This window comes from Lithobates pipiens, unplaced genomic scaffold (genome assembly GCF_037356315.1).
Source record: "Lithobates pipiens isolate NorthernLeopardFrog02 unplaced genomic scaffold, aLitPip1_a1.2 Scaffold_22, whole genome shotgun sequence".
NCBI classification, from domain to species: Eukaryota; Metazoa; Chordata; class Amphibia; order Anura; family Ranidae; genus Lithobates; species Lithobates pipiens.
In genome coordinates this window covers 312,692,539-312,717,814 of record NW_027507784.1, presented here as the reverse complement: position 1 = coordinate 312,717,814, position 25,276 = coordinate 312,692,539, and the positions used below count along the sequence as shown (strand labels likewise).

At 43.8% G+C, this 25,276-nt stretch overlaps 1 protein-coding gene across 3 annotated transcripts in view; it reads left to right on the top strand.

Moving 5' to 3' along the window:
- Positions 1–22,057, top strand: part of GNG13 (G protein subunit gamma 13) — a 51,893-nt gene extending 29,836 nt beyond the window's left edge. Inside the window, exons 2-4 of one of the 3 annotated variants that reach the window (XM_077449401.1) lie at positions 6,389–6,624; positions 11,810–11,946; positions 21,305–22,057. In XM_077449401.1, the coding sequence (XP_077305527.1) occupies positions 11,849–11,946; positions 21,305–21,410 (204 nt within the window). In that variant the 5' untranslated portion in view covers positions 6,389–6,624; positions 11,810–11,848 and the 3' untranslated portion in view covers positions 21,411–22,057. Of the gene's footprint in view, positions 1–6,388; positions 6,625–11,427; positions 11,549–11,809; positions 11,947–21,304 lie in introns of those variants that run through there. The other 2 variants (XM_077449403.1, XM_077449402.1) reach the window with 2 other exon arrangements.
- The last annotated feature ends 3,219 nt before the right edge of the window (positions 22,058–25,276 follow it).

Sequence of the window (25,276 nt, the reverse complement as noted above, 5' to 3'; positions counted from 1 at the left end):
TGGAGTGCCGAGGTTGCCTACCCCTGGACTAGATCTTCAGCAGACAGCCCCTCAAGTCAGTTCTCCGCAGCTTCAACATTCAGGCCTTCAGGTTGAATGTTGAGGGCTCACAAACAGCAAGATTGTGGCAGCAAGCCCCCAAGGCTGGACTGATCCACTGAAAAAAAAAGACCTAGAGCCCTGTGTGTGCTCAGAGAAATCGATGTGAAAATTAATGGGGATGTGGTCAGCAATAGTTGCAGCCAATGCAAATTAGGGGGAGCCCCGCTTTAATTAACAGCCAAAATAATATACACATCCACTGCTGTTAGTACATACAAAATACAGGGATTGTCCAGGAATAACAGAACACCAGGCAGCTATACAATGAAGAACGCCATCCTCTGGTGGTTGAGAGGAAATAATGAAAGATGTGTATATCATGCAGGGGAATTGAGGGACTTCAGGGATTTTAGGGGTGAAAAGGATCTTATACAGGATTTATATAGCGCCAACAGTTTGCACAGCTAATTACAATATAGGAGACAAGAGACAATACAGCAACAATGCAATTCACTACAAGAGGGTTAGGAGGGCCCTGCACCTGTGAGCTTACAATCTAATAGGGAGAGGCTGGTGGTACAAACGGTAATATCTGTGAGGGATGAACTGATGGGAGAAATAGAAGATTCAGTTATTAGCTGAAGACCAGATAGGCTTCCCTGAAGAGATGAGTTTTCCGGGCTCACCTAAAAGTGGACAGAGTAGGAGATAGGCGGACAGATTGGGGTAGGAAGTTCCACAGGATGGGAGAGGCTCTGGGGAAGTCCTGGAGACAAGCATGGGTCGGATCTTGTTATTCTATATGACCTATAATGATATACATATACATGCCAAGCTGTATTTGCTCATTACATATACAAGCTCTAGTATGCTTTATGGTTGTGAACCTCTTATCTCACTGAATTCTATCACACAGGACTTGTCTATTGACTTGAAATACCCACAATGCTCTTGGTAGTCACTGGCTATCATACCCAGCCTCCCTAGGAAGATAATTTTTTTTGTTCATGAAATACAATATTACATTTTTTTTGAACAAAAAATAATATAATGCCGATGTGCCTTATGATTCATGTAAAGCAGGAATTTTTTAGGACAAGTCTTCTCTAATTTCAAACAGACCTCAACCGTAGGGTTACTAGCATCTGGTTGCAGTGCTCTGTGTCGATAAAAAGGGCTTTGTAGTAGTATGCAATGACGCCGACTACCTCCAGAGAGGGGGAGGGGTTACAACAGATGGAAATCTAATAAGAGAATTTGCATTGTGAGGCCTTAGTGGGGCTGCCGTCTGGTAACAACACAATCAATAAATGAGACCCTTAGATGTAATAAGGCATTTTTAAAATCTGTGTGTAACTCCTGCGTATAGGTACATTACATCACTTGTAACCTTTATAAGCATACCTACCTCCAAGGCCGTAGGGATATGTCAAGTGTCTCATGATTCCACCAATTATGGATAATGATGATTAGTCTACAGTAACCATTCCCAGTTTGAATTCCTCCAGAGGTTGCTAGGGGTTCCTTGAACTGTGTCTGATTGACCTCCCATCCAATTGTGCCTGCATAGTCCCGTTGCCAACTCCACTTGGAAGAGCCAGCTGCATTACACCAATGGTCTCTTATGTCTGTTATGGCTTGTACACACAATCCGAAAATCAAACTTAAAATTCCGGTTTCTACACGAACGTACAATAATCGGATCGTTAGTACAGAGCTTTCGAGAGCCGATCACGACAGTTCATCCGATATTATCAGATCAGAAAAACACGAAAATTTTTCTCATACGATAATCGGTACAGTTGTCATCCGATAATACAATACAAATGCACTACAATACATTACATCACTTCCGATTTTTTATTCTGTCTTAGGAGAATTTTCATAACTTTAGTAAACTCTTCATGTTTGATATACGACTAGCATGCGCAAAAAAAAAAAACACGATCTGTCGACTGATTTTCGGATCATGTGCACGGGGCATAAGGCATGCTACCCATTGGCCATCAATGTAAGAAAAATCCGTCCCTATGAATTGGTTTTAGCAGGGGTTCCCAAAGAAAAAAATATATATTTAAGGGTTCCTTTGAAGTACAAAGGTTGAGAAAGGCTGGTTTATTGATCATGTATTTATTAGCCCAGTTTTTATAGTTACCGTATTTTTCGGACTATAAGGCGCACCGGATTATAAGGCGCACTAGCAACGACCGGCTGATAAAATGGGATATTTCCATATATAAGGCGCACTGGACTATAAGGTGCACCGGATTATAAGGCGCACTAGCAACGACCGGCTGATAAAATGGGATATTTCCATATATAAGGCGCACCGGACTATAAGGCTTGGATTGGGCATTACGGCCATCTTAGTCAGGAGGTGTGCGCATTCATTCGTTCATTTTCTACGGTATACCCGCTGCCCCAAAAATGGCTCCTGTTAAGAGACATGCTTACGAAGCGGATTTCAAACTCATCGCCATCAGTCACGCAGTAGAACAACCTGAGAGAGGTTTACGGTACGTCGGTTTACGGTAAGAGACCGGGTGGCTTTTTCCACGAATCTCCATCCCTATTGATCTGTGACTCCATGCGTGCCCATCTGACAGATACTGTTAAAGCCCAAGTGAAGAAAACTAATTCGGTGCTTGCCATCATTCCGGGTGCATTAACCAAAGAACTCCAGCGATGTCAACAGGTCATATATAAGGCGCACCGGATTATAAGGCGCACGGTCGATTTTGTGAGAAAATTTAGGCTTTTAACTGCGCCTTATAGTCCGAAAAATACGGTAATACAAAAAAGCATACCTAAATCCACAGGATAGTGGTCTAGAAACTATCTGAGGCCCCTTTTATCTCACAAGAACATCTTAAAGTGGTTGTAAACCCTGCTTTGTTATTTTACCAACAAGTAAGCCTATAATAAGTCTTACCTGTAGGTAAAATTAATTTCTCCTAAATGTGCACCACTTGGTAGATATTCACCCTGCATGCAGCCACTGACGTCAGTGGTGCATACGTTCTGAAGGTCTGGCATGCTGGACCATCAGAGCTTCTTGCCGGAACAGAGGGTATCCCGCGCGCGGGCGTGACATCATGGTGGCTCCGGCCACTCATAGCGCCGGAGCCTGCAATCCTGGAAGAAAGGACGGGAGATTATGTCAACTCCCTCAGCAGTGACCAGGCGCCGCTGGAAGGGTTTTGTTCTAAGGCGAGTATTTTATAATGTGCTAGTATGCAATGCATACTAGAACATTATGCTATTTTTTTTTTTTTTTCTTTTTTTGCGGTTAACTTTTCTAAAAGTATATGTACTCATATGCTTCCCATCTAGTCTAGTCAGATGACATATCCCTGGATACAAGTCTGCAAGCTAAAGAACAAATAGATTCACAAGGCTTGACTGCAATAAACTATATTATCCTGTCCAGTGGACAACATATTATGATATTTTATGGTCTGGCCTTGAGCCTATGTTCACATCTACGCAGTTCCGGTTGATGTGTTTTCAGGCGCACTGTGCAGTGCATTTTTAAACCCGTGTTTTTGCATGCAGTTTTCATGCATTTTTTTTATCTCTTTAAAGCACACTGTATATAGCGATTTGCTAAGAAGCAGGCTGGGAAGCTGGCCGCCGCATCCTTAACAACTGATGAGTCCTCAGCAGTCAGCGGGATTCTCATCTGACAGCTGAATGTAAAAAAAAAAATGGATTGCTGGCCAAAAAGAAAATGGTGAAAAAAAAACGGCCTGGTGTCCCCCCCAATCCATACCAAGCCCTTCAGGTTTGGTATGTATTTGGATGGGAACCAAACACCAACATTGCAAAAAGAAAAAAAAAACAATACCAGGCCCTTATCCGAGCATGCAGCCTGGCAGGTCAGGAAAGGGAGCTGTGCTGTGATCTATTGCTGCAGGAAGATGCTGTCCCAATTTCCATACTCAGGTGAAGTGCTGCGACTTCACATCACTTCAAATGTAAACACAATGTGGAAGCATTCCTGGGAATTAAGCTTACTGTAGGAAACTAGTGCAAGTGATGTGGCACAATGACTGAAAAGATAAACCTGTTTCATGTCTATCTGCACCACAAAGTGAAATAGAAACTGATGCGGCTCCTGCTCCTACTACAGAAGGATAGTAGCAGTTTTTAATGTAGAAAACTGCTGTAGATACCCACTAGATTGGGCCAGTCATGCAGGATGTGAGCTGTTTGCATACTTAAGAACTGGACTTGGGAATCTGCTCCCACTAGGGGCAGAGTGCAGGCATTTCAAGTCTCCCGGAAGGTGCAGGAGACTCCGACATTTCTGCGGTGGCTCCTGCAGACCCACAAGCGCCTCCCGGTCTCCTGGGAATGATCGGTGCTGTGGCTGTCCCTCCTGCAGCACACCAATCATCCCCAGCTTCTCCATGTACTCCTTCCCCCACCCCCCTCCGTGTCCTTCTCCGCCACTCCTTGTCCACCGTAACCGGCTCCCCTCCTCTCCCGCCAGCTGTGGGGGGAACTAGTAATAGGACACAGTGAGCCAGATCGCTCCTGTGTCCTGTTATTACGGAGCATTGTAAACTGTGTTTACTCTGCTCAGTTTATGAATGGACAGGAGCCTCTGTCTCCTGTTCATTCATCTTTAGTGCTGAGAAAGGGACTGGGGAATCTGTGTCCTCAGTCCCTTTGTCTCAAAGGGGAGATGTCAGGGGTCTGTTTAAACCCCTGACATCTCACCAAAGGCCCCCCCAAAAATAAAAATAAATATATTGTAAAAAAATTCAAAACAATTAAGTGTAAAAAAAAAAAAAAAAAAAGCATTGTGAAAAAAATTAAAAACCGCACTCTAAAAAATAAAGTGCGGTGTAGCAAGCGCTCAAGCCCAGGAAATGATTATTTTAGCTCCTAAGCCTAGTGATGGATGCCGCTGTCCCAGTGCCATTTTAAAATGGCACCTGAGACTCAAATAGTTATTGTTATATGAATGCAATAAATATTACATACACTTTGATGTAGTTTGACATTTCGATGGGGCACAAACTTGACCAAAATGTCAGAGTACAATAAACGTCAGTTAAAGCTGATAACTCCAACAAAAGGAAATATTGTCTAAATACAATACAATGTATTCCTGTATGAATCTCGGTGTGCTTTGTGTATTTCTACCAGATCTGTGCAGTAATCTGGCTTGAAACTTTGCTATTGTGCAGGAGATTCCTGTAATTAGGACCGGTCACTGCTGCTTACTCTCCTTGTGCAGGGTGACTGATCATGTATATACCCCCCCCCCATTAGTTTTCTGCAGGCAGCCTGTAGTGGTTGGGGCCTGCCGCATCCCTCCCACAGCTCTGCTCTTTATAGATGTGATGTCACTACTTTTTTTTTTTTTTCTTTTTTACAAATTAACTTCTTGGGGCTGGTGCCTATTTGCCCTTTAAGAGGTTTAGGATGTTAGGAGGCAGGGTGGGGTTTATGATCATTTGATCACTGTGACTGGCGATTACTTGATCTTTCCATACCGGTGTTCTGGCACATAGTGTCCTGCCCCGTACTGCGCATGTGCAGTACGGGGCATAAGAAGCTTCGGAAAATCTCCGAAGCTGAACGGCGCCTGCGCCATGAGTAGAGGTGGTAGCCCCACCATCTAAGCAGACATAGGGTTGTGAAAATTAGAGGGCCCCTTGCGGGCGAGCTTCGCTGGCCACGCTTCGGGCTCGGCCTCGCTGCGCTCTGTTTTTTTATATTTCTACTCTATGTCCACTTGGATGGTGGAGATAGAATCTGGACTCACAGCGCAGGCGCCGTTCATCCTTGGCTATTTTCGGAATCTGTGTTGCGGTGTACTGCGCATGCGCAGTACACAGCGGACACTATCCGATGGGGGACCATATATGATAGGACACCGGGACCATGCATGGCACACGTGCTCTAGTCACAGCAGTATTTACATGAATTCACACAAATATGCGGCCGTTTGGTGCCAAGGCCCACACGGCGAGAGGCTGCATATTTGTGTGCGGTCGGCACCAAGGGGTTAATATCTGCATCTCCTAAGGCACTTGGTGCACACAAAATGGATTTATATCCTTTGTGATCACTGAGGAATATTCAAATTAATGGGGTCTGGAGTTCAGCTTTAAATTTTCTCCTGTCAAGCCCTGTGAATGACCTATGGAGCTGATCCAGGAGAGAATACGTTTGATCCCTTACAAGTAACTCTGTGTTAGTTTAAGCCATTGGCAGGGCCAGAAGATATTCAAGCACCAGTGGCCAATTGTCAAGGATTTCTGTCTAGGAAATTGTTTAATGGTTTGAAATATTCCCTCATGTTGCCCTACTTTCTCTCTCCCACCCCCAGGCCCTCACATGGCCCACCCTGACACACCTGCCCTACATGCCAATTAGGGCAGTCTCCAAGTGCCACTTTAAAGAACTGCCAGCCTGCCTCCCCAGTCCAGTGGAACATTCAAATCTCATTCAAATCCTGTGCATCATTTGACTTGTGCTGAGAGCTCATGCAAATCGGGATCTGAACACACAGAGCAGAGAGCCTACGATAAGAACCTGGTGTATCTGGAGTCTGCCTGAGCCCAGGTAAGAGAGCTTGAATTGCTAGGAAGATTATTACTATTTATCTAATATGGGGTTCGCATCTGCACTACAAAATGACTTAACAGAAGGATCTTCGATTTAATGACATGGATTTCGGAGCATGACCATTTTAGTATATTTTCTATAAATTAGGACCTCAACTATACAAGAGCAAACCTGGGATTATGGACTTTTTTGAAAAGTGGAAGTATTTTTCTGGGCAACCAGTCAGATTACAGGAATTGTTCATAGATATACTGTAATTCCGACCGAACAACTCCTGAATTTCATGACTAGTGCATATTGTGAAAAATGTGTTTATGGGGGAACAATGGAAATGTTAGAAGTAAACCTTATGAATCGAAAAAAAAAGTAAAGTTAACTTTTTCAGGAAATACAAGAACCCAAGTACAAGCCGTGGCCAAAAGTTTTTAAATTGACACAAACATGAATTTTCACAAAGTTTGCTGCTTCAGTGTTTGTCAGATGTTACTATGGTATACCGAAGTATAATTACAAGCATTTCATAAGTGTCTATGGCTTTTATTGACAATTTACAGGAGGTTTATGCAAAGAGTCAATATTTGCAATGTGGACCCTTCTTTTTTTAGATGTCTTCAATTCTCCCTGGCATGCTGTCACTCAACTTTTGGACCACATCCTTTCTGATGGCAGCTCATTCTTGCATAATCAATGCTTGGAGATTGGCAAAATTTGCGGGTTTTTTTTGTTCCACCTGCCTCTTGAGGATTGACCACAAGTTCTCAATGTAATTAAGGTCTGGGGAGTTTCCTGGCCATGGACCCAAAATGTTAATGTTTTCTTCCTCAAGTCACTTAGTTATCACTTTTGCCTTATTCTGCTTCATCATGCTGAAAAAGGCACTGTTCTTGGATGGTTGGGTTGCTCTCAGAGGATGTCTTTGTACCATTCTTTATTCATGGCTGTGTTCTTAGGCAAAATTGTGAGTGAGCCCACTCCCTTGGCTGAGAAGCAACCATACACATGGTCTCAGGATGCCTTACTGTTGGCATGAAACAGGACTGATGGTAGCGCACACCTTTTCTTCTCCAGAAAAGGTTTTTTTGTGGATGCCCCAAACAATCAGAAAGGGGATTCATCAGAGAAAACGACTTTACCCCAGTCCTCAGCAGTCCAATCCCTGTACCTTTTGCAGAAAAAGTCTGTTCCTTATGTTTTTCCTGCCCTTGACACCAGGCCATCCCCCAAAAGTCTTCACCTTACTGTGCGTGAAGATGCACTCACACCTGCCTGCTGCCATTCCTTAGCAAGCTCTGCACTGGTGGTGCCCCGATCCCGCAGCTGAATCAAATGTAGGTCCTGGCACTTGCTGGACTTTCTTGGGCACCCTGAAGCCTTCTTCACAAATGCAGTGGAAATGTTTTTTTATGGGATTAAGTTAATTTTCATGGCAAAGAGGGACTTTGCAATTCATCTGATTACTCTTCTAACATTCTGGAGTATATGCAAATTGCCATCATAAAAACTGAAGCAGCAAACATTGTGAAAATTTATAGTTGTGTCATTCTTAAAACTTTTGGCCACAGCTGTACATCAGGATCAGTGGACCCCAAGCAGTAGTTGGGGGCTAAATGTATATCTCAGAACAATATATTGTAAAGTACTCAGGACTTTTGTAGCTGAACTTCTAAACTTGCGGCAAATATGAAGCAGGTTAAGGTTTACTTGGTTCACATAGACCCTCTAAAATAATAACTAGGTATTATTAAAGTGAGTTTCAATATTTATTCTAGCTTCTGCCACATGAAATGTGGTTTAAAATTTCAGGAAATTGGTATAAAAGGATGCAGTTTCTCTGTCCTATATGCCCACATCCTCAAATACATGTAAAACAGAAAAATTCTTATAGCAATGGATTTTTTTCTGGGCATATAGAATGGGTTACCACAAAGTTAATTCATAAAATTATAAAGTTTATTATACACACATTAAAATTGTATATAATCACCCTAGCCAGTGTTTGCAAAGTGAAGGTCACAAATCTTATTTCAATTCAACATCCACGTTAGCTCAACTCGTTTTGAATGCTTCAAACATCTTCCTCAGGAGCACATGTGAACATTATCCGAATAGGAAAACCTAGTAGTGTAAAATCAAAAGTTTCCAATACAGTTTGCTGGAGTGGAAATTCTCAAATCCAGAAGGGGACAGCCGAGGAATGTGAAGATAGTAGGCTAAAAGGTATAATAAATCTCCAATATAGTCCTTCACGTTTTTTTACACCAGAAGCAAAGAGCTTCAAAGATAAAGGGCTAAATATTCATGTAAGAATCCAAATCAGTTCTGGAGTTCAATCCTACTATTCATAGAGGGGATGCAATAGTACACCCAGATCCTTAAACACAATAGCAATATATGTATTTCAGATAGTTTGGAGCATCTGCTGATTATTAAACACCGTCCCCCAGGCAGATCCCACCAAAATGTTTGGAAATTGAAGTATTTATACCTTTGTGACAAGGCCTGCTGTAAAGCTGGCCATAGATCTGCATGGGTAAATAGGTTTGTAAGCACAGGACAAACTCCCAGAGGTTGGTCTCTCAGCCAACTTTCCAAATAATTATCAATAATGCTGGTTATTTACCGTGCATACATGTTTACGCCTGTGGAGTGTGGAAGAATAGTCAGACACTACTACTGGTGCTCGGTAGAAAAAAACAAATCGCAATTGTACAAGGTTTTCAAACCTCTCTCATTGAGTTTATAAACCAGGAACCATTAGACACTGGTGTCTGATGCCTCCCACACATGCAAGACTGTTTAGCTTTCTTTTCATTTCCAAGGAAACATTTATGGCTCGTTCACACTGTGTTGCTATGTGCCAATGGGCATTGAGTTAAGGTAGCACATTTAACATGAACGGGCCACCTAAGTACTAAAACCGGTGCATACACCCCATTTCTGGCACTACACCCCACCATTGCTGTGCTGCAATGCATGTCCATCAGCAAGGTGTACCATTCAGAATTCCCCAATGCAGGTAAGAAGTGTTGCCGCAATGCAATATTATAAATGTAAAAAAGGGGGTGAATACTGCACTAAACAAAAAAGCAGCTGCTAGAGGTGAGATACACACAAAGATAGATAAGAAAAAAAAGAGTAGCAACGCCGCTACACTTTTTTCTTACCAATATTATAAATGTACCTTTAAAAGTCTATCTCCAGCCCAACCTGGACTGGAGGTAGGCGCTTTATTATTTTTTCAAGCTTTGAATAAAAAGTTTTAAATGCTCTGTATCCCCACTGTGGAAATTCCCCTTTATTTTTCTGTTCTGACACCTGGATAGGAAGTGAAATCTCCTAATGAGGACCCAGACATAATCAAATCCTGACCGGAGGTTCTAAGCCTTCCTCCCTCTAATAGAAGTTGTGTTTTTATTGCATTCAAGATTTCTCCTCGCTTCCTGTTATTTGTAACTCCTATCCAATAGGCAAGAAGTGTCTAAATGGGGGTATATAAACCAAAAAAAACAACAACCCAGACTTAATACAGCAACAGGATTGTTTTAAGTCAAGATGGTGACACAATCTGCGTTGTAACTGTAATGTTAAGCTGCTACAGATGTTTGAAGTGTCAGTTGAGTCCACTGGGAAATGTTCTAATTTCACTTAGTGCTGGAGGGGTTCTGCATTAGTCTAAGAATTATCATACATATCAGGCATATATTAGTGTTATTATTTAGGGGGCCCTCCAGAGAGGAAGGAAGGAAAATACAAAAAAAAAAAATATTCAGGCTGCCATTGCTAAACTCTTCTGTTGAAAATGACAGCTGCCTCAATATTGTGGTTCAAATTTGCAATCTTAAGTTGAGGATATATATATATATATATATATATATATATATTACACTAAAGCTCCTTTTACATGGCCTGGATCCGGTTTTGCTCACCAGGGATCTGTCTGCTGCTCCCCTGCAGAGCTGAGCGGGTGGAAGACAGGTGCGTGTTCACTCCGCTTATGCAGCGCAGACACAGACTACTCTGCTCAACTGCCCTCCGATCCAAGCTGGCCAGGAGGAGGGGGGCAAATCTTTTTCCGTTTGTTTTTGCCAGATCCAATTGGAGGTAGCGGGGTATAAGCTGACAAGCCGTTTACATCTGACAAGCCATAAAAAAGAATGGAGGGTCCTATCAGGTCCACCTGAAAAACAGACAGGCTGAACCCGATCAGACCTTTCGTGTGAAAGGTGGTTTAAATGGTTAGTTTTTTTTTTTTTTAAAGAAAACACTTTCATCAGCTGATTTAATCACTAAGTCTGAAGATTTTTTTTTCATCTTTTAATTATTGCCCATGTTTCAGGTTAAATCCTAACGCCATGTTAATTGTCACTTTAATAGTTTGTTTGGACCAAGCTGGCCCAAATGAACTATTTACTGCATTAATAGGTTCACTTGCTGGGTGCGGTATACTAACTGTATGGAGCCTCAGTCACATACAGTATATGGTGCTGTGTTCTAGCAGTACACGTACTATCGGTGTAATTCCTCTGAAAGTAAGATGTGAGGCGTTGGGTAACATGAGTATTGCAATAGGAATTCTTGCAAAAAAAAGTAATTTCCTTGCAAATACTGTTTTGCAATACTTGTGTTAGCATCTACAATTCGGCCCAATACACTCAACCTGTTTGTTAACTTGCATAGCCAAACGTGCTAAAATGTATAATATGAAGAGGGAAAACTCATCTTGCAGTGGCCAAGGAAGTGAGGAAACTTTGCAAATTCTTACCTGCTTCTACTATGTGGATACTAACACTCACCATTGTAGTAACCTCCTCAGACTGAAAGAAATAGAAGTGCTTAGTGGGGGGCGTCTTGATGCTTGATATGTTCAGTTTCTTTATTGTAACTCCAGAACCGCTAACAGCTTGTAAAACCAGCCAATCAGGTGAGCAAAGAGATTTTTGCGGGGTGTTTGCGGTGAGGTAAGAAGACATAGCATTGCCAAAATCTTAATTTGTATTAGTCAGTCACATCTGGCTGCAAACTGTAATGGAAACGTAATTAAGGAAATTAAAATTAAAACATATATATTTGCATAGCATTTATAAATCTGAATTTTTTTTTTTTAAACTTGATGATGCCAGAGGACAGCAGTGTTAAATTTTTGTCAGTTTTTTTTATAATAGCATGTGTTCTTCTCTTCTAGTGTATTCCCTGCTGGCTTTACCCCTTTCTATTGGTCACCATGGATGAGATGGACGCACCGCAGATGAAGAAGGAGGTGGAGAGTCTAAAGTATCAGCTGGCTTTCAAACGAGAGATGTCTTCCAAGTCTATACCTGAGTGAGTATGGCAGGGTGACCAAATGATCTATCCTGGTCACCTTTCTAACTTCAGCTAGTTAGAGGGGTGCTCAAACCATGGCCCGCGGCCTCATGCGCTGGGATGGCGGGTAGGCTTTCCCAGATCGCGTGTTGTCGGGCCACCAGCCCAGAGCATCACAGTGAGTACAGCCTGAAGCGGAGGAAGCGGGCAGCTAAGGAGGAAACAGGAGCTGCACAAGCTGGCTCCTGGCCTAGGCGGAATGATACCAAGTGCACTCCGCCTCTGATCCATTCTAGCAGCCTGGAGAGCGATACCAGCAGCAGCTGCAAAAGAGAAGGGTTCGTTTATTAACCACTTGCCGACCAGCCATCGTAATTTTATTGTGTCAGTTTGGCACAATCCTACGCGCTGCTGTAGCCATACGTCGGCTCATGGGATAGGGATAGCAGGCGCATTCGCCCGCTGCACTGCAGGGGTTGGCGATGCCTGTGGCCAACGGTTGCAATGCCCGCCGGCATGAGAGGCAGAACACCGAAGTCTCTGTTCTGCTCTGTGAGTGAGTTCCTAATAGCTAGGAACCACGATCCGTCACTTCCTCTAGTCAGTCCCCTCCCCCCTTCAGTTAGAGACACACACAGGGAACAGTTAACCCCTTGATCGCACCCTAGTGTTAACCCCTTCCCTGCCAGTGAAATTTTTCAGCAATAAGTGCATTTTTATAGCACTGATAGCTGTATAAATGCCAATGGTCCCAAAAATGTGTCAAAAGTGTCCGATGTGTCCGCCATAGTGTCACAGTCCCAGTAAAAAAAAATAAAAAAAAAATAAAAATGCTATAAATCCATACCCTATTTTTTAGATGCTATAACTTTCGCGCAAACCGCTTATTGGGATTTTTGTATACCAAAAATATGTAGAAAAATACATATAGGCCTACACTGAGAAAAAAAATGTGCGTTTTTTTTTTTTTTTTTTAATGGGGATATTTATAGCGAAAAGTACAAAATATTGCATTTTTTTTTCAAAATTGTCCCTGTTTTTTGGTTTATAGTGCAAAAAATGAAAACTGCAGAGGCGATCAAATACCACCAAAAGAAAGCTCTATTTGTGTGAAAAAAAGGATGTCAATTTTGTTTGGGTGCAGCGTCGCACGACCGCGCAATTGTCAGTTAAAGCTACGCAGTGCCGAATTGCAAAATAATGGCCTGGTCATTCAGCAGCCAAATCTTCCAGGGCTGAAGTGGTTAACCACTTGCTTACTGGGTACTTATAGCCCCTGCCTGCCCAGACCAGCTTTCAGCGCTGTCACACTTTGAATGACAATTGCGCAATCATGCCACACTGTACCCAAACCACATTTTTATCTTTTTTTCACACAAATAGAGCTTTGTTTTGGTGGCATTTAATCACCACAGGTTTTTTTTTATTTTTTGCTAAAGAAACAAAAAAAGCAAAGAAAAAAAAACGAAAATTTACAAAAACAAAACATTTTTCAAAAGTTTGTAACAAAATTTTGTAAACAGGTAATTTTTCTCCTTGACTGATGTGCGCTGATGAGGCTGCACTGATAGGTGACATGGATTGATGAGCCACCGATTGGCAGCACTGTGTAGGACCGATGTCCCTGTAACAGAAGCCGGGTTACCAGCTTTCTTCCTTTTTCCTGACAGAAAAAGAGCTAACTGGCTACGGTTTACTTCCATGATCAGCTGTCATTGGCTGACGGCTGATAACATGGTAGAGAAAATCCGTTCCAGGTAATCCCAATGAAATAGATCCGGATATGCTGAGTGCAAACCACTAATCACCAAAGGTAACAGGTAAAGAAACGGCTGCATACCGGCAATATTCATCCAACGTAGATTTATTTGAACAAACTGGTACTCATGACTGCCAATGAAGACAAGGACAACGGAGAGGTGACACGTTTCACACGGCAAGAGTGCTTCTTCAAAAAACGTTTAAACATGTCACCTCTCCGTTGTCCTTGTCTTGGTTGGCAGTCATGAGTACCAGTTTGTTCAAATAAATCTACCTTGGATCAATATTGCCGATGTGCAGACGTTTATTCTTTTCCTTCTGATCACATGGTAAAGGGCCCTTGGCCCTTTACCCTGTTCTGTGATCAGCTGAGTGTGAAGAACTTGGCGGTCACAGAGCGTGCTGCCGGGTGCGGGCGAGCAGCACGATTATGGAAGGACATCTATTGACCTCCTCCCGGCACTGGAAGCCCACACTGTAATTGTCTTTCGGCTATAGCACGGGCAGAAAGTGGTTGGTTAAACATCACAAAGTTTTGTATTGGGCAAATTAGCATTTTTTAAAAAAAAAAAGGGTTAGTAGGCTGCTTCAACACTGATTCGCAGTTGCAGAGCAGTGCACTTGTGGCTTAGCTGCACTGAGCCATAGACTTCTATTATATCCTGCAGGTTTGGTGCATTTTCTGAGAGTGCAGAAGTCTATGGCTCAGTGCAGCTAACCCACAGGAAAGCGAAGGGTGCACTGTGGATAAACTGCACAACATCAGTGTGAAAGAAGCCAATAGGCTAGGGGGCTTAGAACAGTAAGGGCTCACTTACATTTGCAGTTTGGGGGGCAGTAAAACCCCATAGTTCATTGTAGCCCACGAACGGTTACCAGATCACCTAACGTGTTATTAAACTCTCAACAGTAAAAATCAGTGCTTGTTATACTCCCTGTGGAACCTAAGAGGTTAATCCTCTGCATTGTGTAAAAAGGCTGTTTAAACCCGTCTTCTCTGATCAGGGGCGGACTGACCATTTGGCTACTCGGGCACTGCCCGAGGGCCCCGGGCCACTAGGGGGCCCCATCAGGGTTGCCAGCCTCAGTAAAACCAGGGACAGTATGTAAAAATCTGTGTTTTTTTTTTTTTACATCTATATCTGAAATGTCCCTTACCGACATCCTTTTGGTCTAAAAATCCTGAGATTATAGCTGCCCCACCTCCCCAGTACCTTCTCAGCCAATAGAAACATGTCTGTGTGTACATGTATGTGTATACTGTGTGATTGTATACTGTGTGTGTATACTTTGTGGCCCCATAATCTCTGATTGCCTGGGGGGCCCATAATCTCCTATTGCCCGGGGGCCCCATGAGTTGTCAGTCCGCCCCTGTCTCTGATCCTCCCCTTCTTCAGAGCTTTCAGAGGCACTGTGCACATTTAGTTTAGTGTGTATTGCTAGAGTTGTTTTTTTTCCTGGGAGGGTGCATGTGATTAGCACTGTCCAGACAGAGGGTCAGGGATTCTGCACCCTCATAGGACAGTCAGAGTACAATTAAAACTCCTATAAGCTTTAACCAGGCACGGATAGAAGTCACAAGACTGCTATAATAATGCTGATTAGAAAAGGTATTTAGCCATTTATATTTACTAAAAGAATTGCATTTCCATGTTTTGTGTACTGTGGGAGACCAGATATAGTGAATACAGGCTCCTGGGTTTAGTAACACTTTAACCACTTCTGGACCGCCCACCGTCGTTATACGTCGGTACTTTGAAGGAGGATATCGTTGTTATGGGAGCAGCTAGCTACCATAACCGCAGTTATCCTCTTCTTCAGTGAGAAGTCCAGTTTAAGATAAAAGTGGTCTCTCAGATTCATCGCAAGAACACCTTTTTATTGACGGCGGGAAAGGGGTCTCCCGACATGATCCGGTGCCCTCCGCAACTTACCCGAGCCATCGGCAGTGGCGAAAAAAAAAAAAAAAAATGAGGTAAAATAAATAAGAAAAAAAAAAGGAAATGTTAAATGCGCCCCGTCCCGACGAGCTCACGTGCAGAAGCGAACGCATTCGTAACTAGAGCCCGCATATGAAAACTGTGTTCAAACCACACAAGGTATTGCCGCGATCGGTAGACCAAGAGCAATAATTCTAGCCCTGAACCTCCTCTGTAACGCAAAACATGCAACCGGTAGAATTTTTTAAATGTCGCCTATGGAGATTATTAAGGGTAAAAGTTTGTCGCCATTCCACGAAGCGGGCGCAATTATGAAGCGTGACATGTTGGGTATCAATTTAAGCGGCATAACATTATCTTTCACAATATGAAAAACAAATTGGGCTAACTTTACTGTTGTCTTATTTTTTAATTCAAAAATATAGGATTTTTGTACTCACCGTAAAATCCTTTTCTCTGAAGTTCACTGACTGACACATCTCCATTATTCTTGACCATAGGGTTGTTACGCCACATGCAGGAGAGGACTAGGCAGAACATGTTAACATGTACAAAAATATAGAACTTTCTAGTTCCACCCAAGGGGCGGTCCCTTCAGTAACAACCCCCAGCCTGCTTCCAGCAGCTTCAGTACATCAACAAGCAGTATAACGTAATCAATAGGAGGGGAGGGTGCGGTGTCAGTCAGTGAACTTAAGAGAAAAGGATTTTTAAGTACAAAATTTTAAGTACAAAAATCCTATTTATTCTTTCATTCACTGACTGACACAGCTCCATTATTCTTGACCATAGAGACGTCCCCAAGCAGTGTCATAACGAGGGGTCGGAAACAGCATAAAAAACTTCACCCACAGCCAGAAGTGCTCCCTAACAGGGAAGTCACTACCTTATCTAGCCGCATCAGAACTTGTGGCTAACAATGCAACAGTGCATTATACTCAAAGGTAACTATTTTCTTTTCAAAAAACAGAAAAAAAATAAGTGCAATTGCAAAATTACACGGCCGCCTGCAAAACTTTGCGGCCAAAACAAGCATCAGCCGATGCGCTTACATCTACTTTGTAGAATTGGGTAAAAGTGTGAACAGACGACCAAGTCGCCACCTTACACACTTGAGCGACTGACGCTTGATGTTGGAAAGCCCAAGAAGTTCCAATTGCCCTGGTGGAATGGGCAGAAAAGGGGGGCACCTGCCCCTTCAAGGCATAGGTCTGTACCACAATCTGTCTAATCCACCTGGAAATGGTGGCCGATGAGACCGCCATACCTTTTTTCAGACCAGCTACCGAAACAAACAGAGTTTGACTTCCGAAAGGGAGCAGTGGCAGACAAACACACCCTTAGAGCCCGAACCACGTCCAAGGAATGAAGGACCACCTCCTTAGGATGTGTCGGTTTAGGACATAGAGATGGTAACACAATGTCTTCTTTGATGTGAAACCCACTTTCGGCAGAAAAGAAGGTTGCGGACGCAACACCACCTTATCCTTATGAATAACCAGATAAGGCGACTTGCAAGACAAGGCCGCCAGTTACAAAACCCTCCTGGCCGATGTAATGGCCACTAGAAAAAACACTTTCTGGGAAAGAGTCAACAAGGGAATTTCTCTGATGTTCTCAAACGGCGGTTTCTGAAGCGCCGATAACACCAGGTTCAGATCCCACGGGGGTAATGGTGGACGCACTGGAGGAACTACATGTCGGACCCCCTGAACAAAGGTGCTCACTAGAGAGTGAGACGCTAGGGGTCACTGAAAAAAAGACAGCCAAGGCTGATATTTGTCCGTTAATGGTGCTTAAAGCCAATTTCTGGTCTGGTCTAGAAACAGCAGGATCCTGGAAACGGAATAGGTGCGCGGACGCCATCCTTTCTCCTCACACATTGAGATGTATGCCTTCCAGGTACGAGGATATTTCTTCCGAGAAGATTTCCGTGCTCTCAACATAGTTGAAATCACAGAGTCCGATAGGCCCCCGATTCCTTAGCACCTGGCTTTCAACAGCCATGCCGTTAAAACCAGCGATGGTAAAGCATGATGGAGAATCGGACCTTGAGACAGAAGGTCTTCTCACATTGGTAGTCGCCAGGGAGCGTCCACAACCAGGCGTACTAGGTCTGCTTACCAGGGTCGCCGAGGACAATCTGGGGCAATCAGAATAAGTGGAATCCCCTCGGTCTTCACTCTGTGAAGCAGACGTGGTAGTAGCATTAACAGAGGAAAAGCTTAGATCAGTCGATACTGACCCCACGGAGCCACCAGCGCGTCTGACGCATTTGCCCAAGGATCTCTTGTCTTGAATACGAATCTCGGCACCTTCTGATTGCGATGGGAAGCCAGGAGATCCACACCTGGTGTGCCCCACCGCAGGCACAGTAGCCTGAACACCTCTGGATGCAGCGCCCATTCTCCTGGGTTCAGCATCTGGCCACTTAAGTAGTCCGCCTGCCAGTTTTCCACTCCCAGGATGTAAATGGCCGATAGGGCCGGTACATGTCGCTCTGCCCACTGAAGGATGTGAGCGACCTCCCCTTCTGCAGCCGAGCTTCTTGTTCCTCCTTGATAATTGAGATATGCCACCGCCATGGCATTGTTTGACTGGATCCTGATCAGACACCCTGGTAGTCTCATCGACCATGTGGAGAGACATAGCCCGACCGCTTGTAGCTCGAGCACGTTGATTGGCAACTTGGATTCCCCCCCCCCACAACCAGAGGCCCTGGGTCGACTGTACACCCAGTACTCCACCCCAGCCGGTCAGGCTGGCGTCCGTTGTGATCACTGTCCAATGTAGAGGTAGGCATGACTTCCCAGACTGAAGTGCCGGGGATCTCAGCCCCCAGAGCAGGGAGTCCCTGACTGACAGGCTCACCCGAATCTGCCGATCCGGGGATAACGGAGATTTGTCCAATTTTGGTTGTTGCTACAGCACCCAAATCCGAGAGCGCATCCAGGAACATGTGCAATGGGAATATGAAATACTACTTGCCTACGGTGTGGCTCCTTAGTCTTCCTGGTCTGTGGGAGTAAGGTACTCTTCTTCCCACCTGTGGCATTCTTAATGATGTCATCCAACGAGGCTCCAAAGAGCCGACCACAAAGGAAGGGTAGATCCGCCAGGAGAACAAGGAACGGGCCACTGCCTCGGCCTTCCTGTCCGTGGGGTCCTTAAACGCAGGAGTCCCCTCTACTGGGATCGTGGTTACTTTATTTGTAGTATATGGAGGGAATTGGGACTTTAAATGATGAGCATATAATGCTTCTCCATCCCGGGTTCAATGAGACAAAGAGGGAAATTTGGGACTTTAAATAAGGTGGTTGACTCGTGTAGATCAATGCAGAGAAATTTTATTGTAGGAGTAAGAATGTCAATACGTAATGATAATAAATTTCATAAGTAACTGTTATCCTATCTGTACATATAAATTATATAGTATTATCAGTAGTAGATACATTTCATGTGAAAAATTCATAAATATCATATTTGTACATGGGTATAAAACTAGTATTATGTTCACAAATATATGCATGGTAAGCACATGGCAATCATATGACATAATCAATTCACATTAACGCTGGCAGCCTGATTCGTAATTAAAATGATTAAAAGTGTAACATATCCAGATATTCCTAGTGGGGCACATATCTACATCCATTATAGCCTGATGCAGGACAGGACACAACAATGTCATCCACCCTAAGTACTTACATGCCAGTAAACAGCGACGGTATGCAGTAGGAACAGAACCGGAGCCTTAGGAGTGGTCCATCCTGGGAGCTGAGGTGATCATATGCCCCATAGCCAGAAGGAACGCACAAGCTGAAACCCCCAAAAGGAGACGCAGACCCCTTATGTCCAAAGTGTAACCAAATGGTGGAGAAAACCCAAAATAATTTTTGATGTGACCTGTAATGATGAATAAAATGACCATGGGTTGGTGAAAAATAATAAGTGGGGATAAAAACATGGAGTGTAAATAATAAGGTGAAATGGTGTACAGTGTAAAAATGGTGGTGATATGAACTACCTGAAAATGTACTAAAAAAAAAGTGTGAAAAGAAGTCACAATGAACCATATAGTGAAAGGGTAGGGAAGAAAGACCAATGCTAGTAAAGCACTGCCATTGGCATTGCCCACCGAGTTCTGTGCCATTCAGCCACTAGTGCCTGCGTCCTGTATCAGCTCCCAGGTGTCTGAGTGAAAAAAACACGCTGTTCTGAGCATCAGGTACCAGCGATGAGCATAAAAACCGCGCTGGGCTACAACAAAATGGCCACTGGGCGTCCAGTATAAAGGACATAATCACAGGGAAAATGGCCGTCGAAATATAGTAGTAATGTATAATATAGTTCCTGGCCATGCTTTCCACTGTGTCACACCAAACATGGCCACCACATAACTGTACACAGAAAAGGACAGTGAAAAAGAAAGAGAAAATGGCGGCAGAACAGCGCTATGGCGATCAGCACGTGCAGACCTCCAGACACCCGGCGGGGAGACGACAGACACCCAGGGACCCAGCCATCCACCCAAGGTGAGATCCCCCCAGGGAACCCCTAGCTATATGGCACACAGCCCACCATGCAGCATCCCCCACCGGGGGGGGGGGGAGATAGGGACAGGGAGAGAAGAGAGGGACCCCTGAATCAACCTCCCAGGGAATGCCCAGCTGCTCAACCCCGCCGAGGCAGGGAGAGCTGTACTTACCATCCAGACGAGCTGGGGACATTCCATCACAGATCCACTCCCGAAGAGTACAGGGTGGCTGCTAGCCATGGCACACCGTGACTCAGACATCAGTAGCCCGATCATATGTGTGCCCCAGGGCATTGCGCTCACTGGCTGCCCCGGAGCCTGAGGGGCGTAGCTATGGTCTGCATACACTCGATGGCCAGGCTGGGAAGACTACAAGGATAAGGGTATCCAGCCTGTCACCCAGCCGGCTGTTGATAGTAGATCACAGGATCTTAATATTGCACAAAAGGCAAACTTCTGCAAAAAAAATAAAATCCCAGGACTGACGGTCCCGCAGAGTTCCTAGGTCAATCTCCTTCACTAAGCAGAAAAAAACTAAAGCTCCAGGAAGCAGGCTGGGGGGTTGTTACTGAAGGGACTGCCCCTTGGGCAGAACTAGAAAGTTCTGTTTTTGTACATGTGTAACATGTTCTGCCTAGTCCTCTCCTGAAGGTGGCGTAACAACCCTATGGTCAAGAATAATGGAGCTGTGTCAGTCAGTGAACGAAAGAGAAAGTGTATTTTTTCCCCAAAAAAAAGTGCGCCTGTAAGACCGCTGCGCAAATACGGTGTGACAAAGTATTGCAACAACCTCCATTTTATTCTCTAGGGTGTTAGATTTTTTTTTTTTTTTTATAACGTTTAGGGGTTCTAAGTAATTTTCTAGCAAGAAAAAAAAAGAAGAAAGAAAGGGTTTTAACTTAAAAACTACAAATCTCAGAAAGAGGCTCGGTCCTTCAGCAGTTAAGTGGCCCTCGCTTCTCAAAAAAGGTTGAGCACCCCCGAGATAGGTCTGTGATGATCTATAGTAGTTGCACGTTTTTGCTACAGCTGCACAGTTGATTTCCCCTCCCCCGCATTGATCCTAAAAGTTTCTAGATGACACATTGAGGGTATAACTCTTTCAATGTAATGATCAAATGTATGTTTTCATTTCTAGATTATTAAAGTGGATTGAAGAAGGAGTACCCAACGACCCATTTCTGAACCCAGAGCTGATGAAGAATAACCCCTGGGTAGAAAGAGGAAAATGTAGCATCCTGTGAGACTCCAACAACCGCCTCTGCCCCCTCCCCCACCCAACTTTCATCTACTCTGAATGTAACTAGATTCTGATATTAGAGTCCAGATATGCAGCTGAAGAGACCTAATTGATCACACTGCATTGCTCCAGCAGAAATAACATATGCAGGAAGGGGGGAGGGGAGTGCTGCCACCCCAGTAACCAGTCGCCCCACCATAGCTTAGACTGTGGGGTGGTTCTGCTGTAACAAAGAGGTCCAATTTTATTATTTGTCATTTTAGGTTTATAGGATGGCTAGGAAGCGTGGCAAAGAACGTGTTGTAGATTTAAGGAGTCAGTTTACAGTGAAAACGGGGTTAGATTAGAAGGGTAGGACACAGCTGCTTGTCACAGTGGTATGACAGCAATAATATACAGTCTGGGGCTGTAGCAATCCTAGGATGCTTCAATGCCCTGGTGCAGATGTCTCTACAGCGCCCCCTGACTGTACCTTCCAGGTTATGCACTATATTGAACATACTATGCTTTTCAGGTTAAGTCATTGTAATTATATACTCATGGGACTTGCAAGACCCTCTTTATATCTTTTATTTCTCCAAAGAGCTAAATGCAGAGAAAATGTAAAATGAATCCGATTCATATCTAAGAATAAACTCTTGGTGCATTTTTCCTCTCCTGTCTGTGTCTATCCAATCCTCCTGTGTTTGGTTATGATTTGTTGCAACTCAGTGTGTGTACTGTAGTACAGCACAATGGCACTCGATACCAAGCTACATGGGAAGAGCGATGAAAGAAGGGAACAGCCATATATTATACAATTTTTCTTATTCAATTTCCTTTAGATTTACCTTCAACTATGTAGTGTAAGGGTCTGCCTGACTGCCTAGAAAAATTATAAGTGACCTCATATTATATATTATATGGTTTTGGTAAATCTAAAGTAAAATTGTACAGTGTATGACCACCCAACTAAGCTGAACATTCTGCAGAACACTGCTTTAAAAAAAAAAAAAAAGATAAGAAAAAAAAGATTAGTTGTGCACTTCCGTTTGGATTTATATTAGGAGGTTAGAAGGTTTGAATGCTGCTAATAGCATGGGTATGACATACATGACATGCACACTGGGCATTTACCCCCTGTGGGTCCAATTCCAGCATTTTTTGTGCACCTGGGAGTGGCCTGCAGCCTGTCAAAGTCTCTAAGAGACTCAAATATGGTGCACCAAGAGGTACTTGCATTTAGAGCCCAATGCCCAAAACACGGGTATTTCCTGAACAAAAAAGGCCCCTAAATGTGGAGTACCACTCAGTACAGCATCCAACTGCAACATATTTCAGACTGCTGTAAACTTTGACATGTTGCAAGCAGTAGCACTTTTCTACCTGGAGCGCAGGGGCTAAACCTACCCTGTGTAGATGGTGCTGCACAGTGTCTGCAGGTGGAGGTTAAGTGAGGGTTTGCTTTAAAGGGTAACTTACTTTTTTGTGTGTGTGTGTGGGGGGTGGGGGTGAAGAATTGTAAATAAAAAAAAATATATACAATATATATTGTGGGGTCATATATATGTGGGGTCAGCGTACAATTAAGACATATTGTAATTGAATGTTATTAAAAAGAACCTTTCCCTTTCAATGTGCAGCCGCAGTAATTTTCTGTAAAATGCAATATGGCTACCTGGAGGAGTGCTGTACACAGACTGCACCCTCAAACCAACTGATTTTCCCAGAAATCTGAAGATTTTTGGCATCCCTTGTAACAAAAATGTCATTTTTGGTGGGTTACTCCCAATGGAAAAATCACATCTAAAGGGATGCAGATGCTAACATTTTCCTCATTTGACCCCTGCAAGTGCAGCAGCCGATTGAGAATTATAAATAACTCCCATACAGACTCACTCTGGACACAGACAGATACACAGCTATTTCTTCAGAATACCAAAAAGATAGGAATTGGCAACAAATTTTGGTAAAATTCTTGCAAACTACATAGATCACTCAGAGTGGAATGTTTTTTTTTCTCACTATAAGTGGAGGTACTCTTTAAAGTGGTTCTAAACTGAGGAGGTTTCTTATCTTTTAAGCAGCGCCCCCTCCCCCCAATACTTACCTGAGCCCCATCTTGATCCATGGATGTTACACAAGAGTATTGGCTCCTTGGGGCTCTCCCTCCTGATTGACAGCAGCTGGCACCTGCTGCTGTATCTCAGCCAAAGTCTGTGAGCCAATGAGGAGAGGGGGCAGGGTCAAGCCCCAGCTCCATCTCTGAATAGACACAGAGCAGTGGCACGAGTGCCCCCAATAGCAAGTGGATTGCTGTGGGGGGCACTTGGCAGGAGGGAGGGGCCAGGAGCACCGGTGAGGGACCCGAGAAGAGGATATGGGCTGCTCTGTGCAAAACCAGTACACAGGGCAGGTAATGGTCGGTTCACACTAGGACAACTTGTCAGGCGACTTAGCCACCTGAAAAGTAGCATCCCGTTCTGTACAATGGAACCGATGCAAGTCGCTCCGACTTAGAAAAAGGTTCCTGTACGACTTTGGGGGAGGCTTGAGGCAACTTGCATTGACTTCTATACAGAAGTCGTTTTGCAAGTCGGCGCAGCGGTCGGGTCTGGGTTGCCTGAGGAAGTCGCGCTGTAAGTCGTGCTGCCTCAGTGTGAATCGGTCCTCAGTATAACATGTTTGTAATTTTTAAACAAAACAAAAAAATACCTTATTATCCCTTTAAGGAGTAGCTGAACACTGTCAAGGAGAGGGAAAGAACTAATCATCAGTAGTACCTGTGGACTCCTTGCAGCTGATATTTTCCTTAGCATGACTTGGTCTGCGCGTGTTTCTGCGTGAAGTTGACCACCTTGGAAGAGGCAGGGCTTTGCTTCATGTCAGATGACTTGTGTGGTGACGACCAAGAAGCAGGAAAGATAGAGGAAGCAAAGGTCCAAAGCTGAAGCAGGGAGATTCTGGCTTTGCATATCTTCAGATACAGTTTCCTCTTCAGCACGCAACACCCAAGTTCAACCTCCAAATCTCATAAGAATAACAATTACTGGCAGAAGTTCCTCCCTATGAAGGCTTTGGACACAGGAATACCTAGTCAGAGTCACATCAGTAAGTGCTATTTTACAAGAGGAAGGCAAGGCAAAAAAGTAGATTTTTCAGGGGTCTGTTTTGCCAAAATTAACACTTCTACATGTTTTTAATAATATAGTGAATGATGCTATTAAAGTCAATTTACAGCTTAAGAAAATGCAATTATCTGAATGTCTATAGTCTTGCCACAATTCCACTTTAACCACTTGACGACCAGCAGATTAACATACACTGCTGGCCAGCGGCTTTGTTCCCCCCGTGACGTACCTGTACATCATGGAAAAACTTCCCGATTTACAGGTGCGCACTCCCTGCCTCATGCTGTGGTTGGACAAAGCACATGTTTGGCAGCAGGCTTGCCGCCAATGATTTTGGCTGTGAACCTGCTGATGGTTGTGGCCAACCACAACACAGACGTTCGGCTTCCTAATCTCACTTACAATTCAGAGCTGAGATTAAGATGCGGTTAGCCAGTCTGAGTAAAATCAACACACAGATATTTGTTAGGCACAAAGTTAACCTTTGATTGCCCTACTGATCACCCACTGTCATTATTACAGTGACAGTATTATCACTGATCAATGTTATCGTCACTGGTGATGTCACAGTGTGTCAATTATTGACCCTCCCAGTCAGCGTCAGTGCCAGTCCCCTATTGCCCACCACACTATCCTAGTCACTCTAGAAACGTGACATGCATTCAGAAAGTCAGAGCTGTATAAATTCCAGTATACAGATGGTAAAATAAGCATTGAACACACCACCATTTTTCTAGGTAAATATATTGGTAAAGGTGCT